Consider the following 7,480-nt stretch of genomic DNA (forward strand, 5'->3'; position numbering starts at 1 on the left):
CCATTTGGATTTTAGCCCAAGATTCAAACCCTAACCATTAGTGCCATGTGTCACACATGGAGAGCACTCTATATCTAGTCTTGATAATGGGCTAAGGTGAAGAGAAGAGTGTTGGGAAGCCCAAGGGAAGGCTTACACGCCAACCCTAGTGAAGGTGCCACTTGTCACTCATGCTAGAAGCCTTCTAGAAGCATTACATGACAAGATCTCCTAGGGAAAACAAAGAGGCACTCGCCCAAACCCTCCCACACGCCAAACACCTTCTAGTTTGGCACCCTTTCAATTTCCAAGAGAGATATGCATAGGCAAATGGCGCCTAGGGAAGACCAAGGGGATTTCCAAGAGGGATTTTGTGGGAAAGCCAAGGGTCAAAGAATTTGGTTTGGTTTTTCATCTCACATGCCTATCCTAGGGATTTTCTTAGGAATATGACACTTGTCAACCATGCCAAGACCTTTTAGAAGACTTGAGAGGAGACAACCACGTGAAAGGATAAACCTACTCTCACTTTTTCAGTCACTACTCTCATTCACTTGCCACATGTAGTATTAGGGTTTTGAAGAAGCATAGGGAAGTGGGAGAGTCACCTAGGGAATGTTCATGGAAGAGGAAATATCATCATGGGGAGAAGAGAGAGAACGGCGGCACCTAGAAGACATCACATGCCCATGCCACTTGGCATGCATGCACCACCATCTTCTTGGAAAAATGAAAAGGCTTTAAGGTAAAATTACACAAGTCCACAAGAGATACATTGAATGTAGACGTACGAGAACGGCATAAAGGACATTAGGGTTCGACCAAGGAGGGAATGGGAAGGGCCACGCCATTTGTCCAACATGCATTGGCTCTTTCTTGACCACTTAGCTTCAAGGATGAAGGCTATAAAAGGACCCCCATGCCACACGACCACACCCTTTTCCCCTTTGTTCATTTTCGGTTTTCTAGGGTTTGTTCTATACTCCACCCATCTCTCACGTCACTTAGAGGATTTTCCAAGACCAACACTTTGTTTTTTTTTTCTTTTTCTTTTTCCAGTTTTTCATTCGGTTGGTCGGACTCATGTTTATTTGAGAGTTGTTGCTGTTACTTTCAAGTTTACGCTCTCATTTTGGGGAGTATTATTGCATTTTTAGTTTAGGTTTCTTTTGTGTTTGGCTTTTACACTTTCATTTTCTTTCTTTTTTTCTTGTTTTCTTTCTTAGTTTCTCAGTGGTAGTCGGCTGAGTTTACATTTATGTTTTCAAACCTTTTCCGTCAGTGGTTTTTCGGCAGCTATGTTTTTGCTAAAACTTTTAGCGCACTGTTTTTCTTCTTTCAGTTTGAGTTTATTTGTTCGGTGGGCAGCTTTCTTTAAGTTCCATTTGGCTGTTTCTTCATTTTTATATTTCTGGGTTTTACGTTTTCAGTTTACATTTCAGTGTATTGGGCGGCATCGGTTTCATCTTTCCTTCCGTGGCTTTTACCATTCGGTTTCAATTTTATTTTACTTTAGTTCTCCTGCATGCAGCATCTCTAAGATTTATTTCATTTGGATATTTTCTCAGATTTTGTCAAGACTCAACTTAGATTTATTTTTATTGCTAGAAATATCATGTGTAACTAATTTTTGAAGCTTGGGTTGTGGAATGAGATTTAATTTGTTTTGGGTTCTAGTTGAATGCAAAATTTTGTTGATAAATGATTATTTCACTATGTTACTAGTTGGATTTGAATTGAAAATAGATTGCAGCTCTTGCTCTTGATTTGTTATTGACGTAAGGCACAACAAAAGCTTGAAGATTATCAAGGCTTCTCTCAGTTGTTTGTTAATGTGTGTTTGGCTAGTAAAGTAGAGAATCCCTTAAGAAAATATTGCAAAACTTGAGCATAACTTTTTATCTTTCGTTTATCAATGCCTTGATTGGATTGTTAACCGAGAAAATTCTCTAGGACCCGAAACAAAGAGAGTCTCATACCGAATCTAAGTGTTTGTTAATTTGCCTTTTTGATTAGAAACTTTAATTTCAGTTTTGATTAATTTTTTTTGCTGGAATTAAATTCACTCTTTTCTTTCTTACCTCATCTTTGATATTTTTCACAAACGCTTTGATAACCCTTTGTCCCTGTGGAATACGATCATGGACTTATCCTTGATACAACTTGATACTTCTACACTTAGAAACACATTCGAGACTGAGTCAAGTTTTTGGCACCATTGCTGGGGACAATTGGTGCTTGTCAGAGCATTCCTCTACTCTTGAGAGGACATTTGTGAAGTTGTGAACCTCTTCACAGCCTGGGTGACATCTGATCTTTTTCCCTTTTCTCTGTTTATTTTACATTTTGCTTTATTTTCTATTTTTGTTTGTATGACTGGTTGGACTGGAGACCAAACTTCTCGATTGTTTAGGATAGAATCAGTATCATTTTTTAACTCTACATCTCTTTCTCTTGGATCATCTTCTGATACTCATAACACTATGGCTGAAAATGAGAATCATGATGGGGAAATGATGAATCATAACAGGACACTTAGAGATTATTTGCAACTTGTTCAAACTAGCACACCCTCATACATATATAATTCAACCTTTGAATGCAAACAATTTTAATTTCAAACCTGGAATGATTCCATTAATTCCACATTTTCATGGCATGGAAGCTGAAAACCCCTATTTGCATATCAAAGAGTTTGAAGAGGTTTGTTCTACATTCATGGACTGGACCTACACTGAGGAGGTCATTAGACTAAAGTTGTTTCCTTTTTCCTTGAAAGATAAAGCTAAAACATGGTTGAATTCATTAAGACCTAGAACCATAGGCACTTGGCAAGAGATGCAAACAAGATTTTTGAAAAAATTCTTCCTAATGCATAGGACAAATGCTTTGAAAAGGCAGATCATGAATTTCTCTCATAAGGATTCTGAAACTTTTATCAATGTTGGGAAAGGTTCAAAGATCTATTGGATTCATGCCCACATCATGGTTATGAACATTGTTGCGTGTGATTAGTTTTTTTTATGAAAGTTTGACATCTAAAATGCACCAATTTGTTTAAACCATGTGTAATGGAGAATTTGTTTATGAAAGCTTGTGGAGACATTTTAATATTTTGATTATCTTGCTGAAAATGCCCAATCTTGGGACACAATTGATGTGCATGATAGGTCTAGGCAATTTGATTCTAGTCATGGGAAATATACTTTAAAGGAAGATGATGATTTGCATGCTAAATTAACCTGGCTGTCTAGAAAAATGGAAGCCATGGAATCGAAGAAAGTAAATGAAGTACAAGCTATCCCTAAATTTTCTGAGAAGTGTTGCATATGTGAGAATCATGGGCATTCAACTAATGAATGTCCCACGATCCCTGCTTTCAAAGAAGTATTGTTGGACCAATCTAATACTGTAAACATGACACATAAACCATATTCTAGTCCTTACTCTAATTCTTATAATCCAGGATGGAGGAGCCACCCAAATTTTAGTTGGAGGGGTGACCAGCATGTAGCTCCAGCAACCTTGGCTCTGGGGCCCTCTCAACTCACAATTCAAGCACTTTTAATGCAAAAGAAGGGAGTTGAAGATACGGTTCAACAACTAAGTGTGACACATCAACAATTCATGCAAGGTCAAGCAACACTCAACAACCAGAATTCATTGGCAATTAATGACATAAGGAGTTCCCTCACAAGGCTGACTACATCTTTAAGTACCTAAGAGAAGGGTAAATTTCCTGCACGGTCACAACCAAATCCACAAGGGCAGCCTCATCAAGTGCCAGCAATAAGTGAGGATCCTAACTTAAAGTCGGTCAAAGCGGTGACTACTTTAAGAAGCGGTAAGGTGGTAGACATTCCAGCATATAAGCCATACAATTCTGGTAAGGTTTTTAACCCTTCTAATAAAGATGGAGAGCATGTGTCTGATGAGCATGAGAAAATTTATTATCCTAATACCTGCTCCTTTTCCTCAACGATTAGTTCTGTTTTGCATAAAGATAAGCATCTTGCTGAAATTCTTGATGTTTTTAGGCAAGTTAGGATTAACATCTCTTTGTTAGATGCTATTCAGCAAATTCCTGCCTATGCAAAATTTTTAAAGGATCTATGCACTGTGAAAAGAAAATTAAATGTGCATAAGAAAGCTTTCCTTACTGAGCAGGTTAGTGCTATCATTCAGAGTAATACACCACCTAAATACAAGGACCCTGGAGCACCTACAATTGCTTGCGTGATAGGAAATTCAAAAATTGGCCATGCTTTGTTGGATCTTGGTTCAAGTGTCAATTTATTGCCTTACACTGTGTATGAACAGTTTGGTTTAGGTGAATTAAAATCCACACCTATCATTTTGCAACTTGCTGATAGATCTATAAAATTGCCTAGCAGTATAGTTGAGGATGTTTTGGTTCAAGTTGATAAATTTTACTATCCTGTGGATTTTGTGGTGCTTGATATGAACTTGTCGACTCTATCTACTTTCCAAGCTCCTGTAATTCTTGGTAGACCATTTCTTGCTACATCTAACGCATTAATTAATTGTAGAAGTGGAATTTTGAAATTGAGTTTTGGAAATATGACATTGGAGCTGAATATCTTTAATACTTGCAGGCAACCTCAGGATTTAGAAGAAGTTCAGGAAGTTAATTTGTTGGAAAATATCCTTGATGAGGATTTTCACTTGAATCTTTCTTCCACTGATTTACAATTGTCATTAGAAAGTATTTTAAGTGATGTGAATATACTTGATGATACTTCTAATGTTTCTTTTGTAGGAACTAGTCATGGGGTGCTTTGACAACCAATGTTTGAAGAGTCGCCATCTTGGGCAGCACCCATAAAGCCATCTTCAGATAAAAACACCATCTCATTAGAGCATTCAGGAATTCGAAAGTTCAAATCTGAGGTTAAATCATTTTTTTGTGATGACCTTTACTTGTTTAAATATTGTTCTGATCAAATTTTTCAAAGATGTATACCCAACAAACACCTCCAAAGTAAGATTTTTTATCCTGGTAAGTTAAGGTCTTGGTGGAGTGGGCCTTATTTGGTTAAAAAAGTTTTCCCTCATGGTGCTATTGAGGTTGTCAATCCTCAAAATGGAAATGCTTTTAAGGTTAATGGTCAAAGGCTCAAGCCTTTTATTTCTAATTTTGCACCTGAAGAACCTACTTTGCATTTGCTTGATCCTAATTGATGGTTATTGATCTATCCATTTCTTTTCATTGTTTTCTTTTGTTCTTCAATTTTTATTTTTATTTTGGCTGCATTCCTTGCAAAGCTGCCCAGGTAATTCCTCTTCCTTTTGCCTTCAAATTTTTCTTTTCCTATTTGGTTCTTCTTATAGCTGTTTTGCTCCTTCACTGCTCTCCTTGTGTAAATTCTTTCGTTTCTCTTGCATCATTGAGGACAATGCTACAATCTACTTGGGGGGTGGAAGAGAATTTATTTTCCTGTTTGCTTGACTTACACTTATGTTGGTCCACCTTGGGGGAGTTCTGGTATTAAGTTCAAAGCAAATTAAATTCCCTATTCTTGAATTTTACATGCTGAAAAGTGAATTGAAAAAAAAAATGATTTGTTGAGATCATGGAACATGTGGAATGTACTGCAAATATGAGTATATGTCAAAAGAGAGACTTATCCATTTTATTTAGCTGTTAAACCAAGGGGAAAGATATTAAAAGTTTTGCTAAAACACACACAACACATGCCTGGAATGCCTAGAAAGACTACATTGGGTCATTGTTTGTTGATTTACACTTCGGTTGTTTGGGACTCTAATGAACCATATCCTAATGGCTTAGGAAGAAATCTGAAATGAATTAACTGAGAAAAGGGACAAGCCAGGGATCCAAAAAAAAAAATCATTTAGGTAGACTAGTAGTAAGGGCTGACTTGTAAAAGTGTGGGTAGGCGCACATTCATAAGTTTGATTCCCCCACTAGGAAAACTTAAAAAAAAAAAAAAGGATTTACATTTGTGTATTAAAAAAGGCTGCCTATTATCAGAGTCCTTATTAAATACGAAAGTAGGCGCCTTTTAAAGTGTAATAGTGTGAAAGCCACCACTATAATGGTTTTGAATTAGAATAAGACCATATGGTTATCTCAGATTAGCTCCTGTGATTGAAACTGTTAATGTCTCTTGGAAGTCGATCTTGGAATTCTAACCCCATTTCCATGCACTTGAAGAAGCAAACTTTGTTACATATAATTCCCTTGGTTTACTAACTAAATGGTGCATAAATCTTCCAGTTGATGAAAATTCATATTAATCTATCTCTAATGTTCTTAAACTCAACAAGTCTATTTCTAGCATGTGATTCTCGAATTTTCTGAAATTATAAGTGGTAATTTCATCTTTGAATGATTTCATTCACTTTATTTACTAGAAACTAGCAAAAAGTCAGTTGGGGGTGTGATAAATGGCCAATTATGTGGTATTAATACTCTTAAAAATCTTGGGTTAAAAGAGTTTTATGTGTTAAAATAAGAGTATTAATTGGATAATATGATTTAACTTTATTTGGCATATAAAATGATTTTTTCTTGTCTTTAATTAAATTCAGATGGGCTCATATAATTTATAATGTCTTAGGATTTATCAAGTCTAGAAAGAATTTATCACAAGGGGGCCCACTTACAAGAGTTGAAGCCTGAAGCCCATGAAGAAGAAAAAGTAATCAAAGGAAGTGTTGTGGTCCCAAGATGGAAGCATGCCTCTAGGACGCGAGTGACGGACTTGGGCTCAGAAAATGAAGAAGAGCTGCTAGAGCACGGGCACGTTGGTCGCATGAAGCAGGCCGCAGACTGGCATTTTTCATTTTTGTGTGTTGGGGTCCCAAACTTTAGTCAGTAGTGAATTTATCATTTTAGTTGGCAGACCTGAGGGATACTTTTATCTTTCTTGTTTTTACTTTTCGGAAGGAGGGGCAGTTTTTCCTTTTTTTTTTTTTGTCTCATTTTATTTTTTTTCTTAGTTTTCGTTTGAGGGAGACGGACGGAACTCTCTGTTTTTTTCAGTTTTTACTCTTCGTTTCTTTTGCAGATTGTGGTTGTTCGGCTGGAAGTCGATGGGGGTTATATTATTTTTTTTCCTTGTTTTTAGTTTTTGTTGAAGGAGTAGGCAGTCGGCGTTACGCGCAGACCTGGGAAGCGGATTTGTATTTTTATTTTTGAAGTTGACGTTTTCGTGGGCAAAAGGAGTCGGCGTGTGCTGTCTCTCTCAGCAAACTTTGTTTTTTCTTTTCTTTTCTTTTTCCAATTTTTCATTCGGTCGGTCGGATTCATGTTACTTTCAAGTTTACACTTTCGTTTTGGGGAGTATTATTGCATTTTTAGTTTCCGTTTCTTTTGTGTTTGGTTTTTACGCTTTCATTTTCTTTCTTTTTTTCCGGTTTTCTTTCTTAGTTTCTCAGTGGTAGTCGGCTAAGTTTACATTTCTGTTTTCAGACCTTTTCGGTTAGTGGTTTTTCGGCAGCTCTGTTTTTGTTG

The 7,480-nt window shown here is 36.7% G+C and overlaps 1 protein-coding gene across 1 annotated transcript; it reads left to right on the top strand.

Moving 5' to 3' along the window:
- Positions 1–3,237: 3,237 nt before the first annotated feature.
- LOC122278551 lies at positions 3,238–4,782 on the top strand. The gene is made up of 4 exons (XM_043088731.1): positions 3,238–3,613; positions 3,704–4,020; positions 4,147–4,289; positions 4,596–4,782. The coding sequence occupies exons 1-4, from the start codon at positions 3,238–3,240 to the stop codon at positions 4,780–4,782; spliced, it is 1,023 nt and encodes a 340-aa protein (XP_042944665.1).
- Positions 4,783–7,480: the final 2,698 nt, after the last annotated feature.

Source organism: Carya illinoinensis, chromosome 10 (genome assembly GCF_018687715.1).
Source record: "Carya illinoinensis cultivar Pawnee chromosome 10, C.illinoinensisPawnee_v1, whole genome shotgun sequence".
NCBI lineage: Eukaryota > Viridiplantae > Streptophyta > Magnoliopsida > Fagales > Juglandaceae > Carya > Carya illinoinensis.

Bases quoted from the DNA above. Each gene is read 5' to 3' on its own strand.
- LOC122278551 (XM_043088731.1), top strand. From the start codon at position 3,238: ATGGAAGCCATGGAATCGAAGAAAGTAAATGAAGTACAAGCTATCCCT. The intron at 3,614-3,703 runs GTCAAGCAACAC...TAAGTACCTAAG, and splicing joins ACATCAACAATTCATGCAAG to AGAAGGGTAAATTTCCTGCA. The intron at 4,021-4,146 runs GTTAGGATTAAC...CTTACTGAGCAG, and splicing joins TTCTTGATGTTTTTAGGCAA to GTTAGTGCTATCATTCAGAG.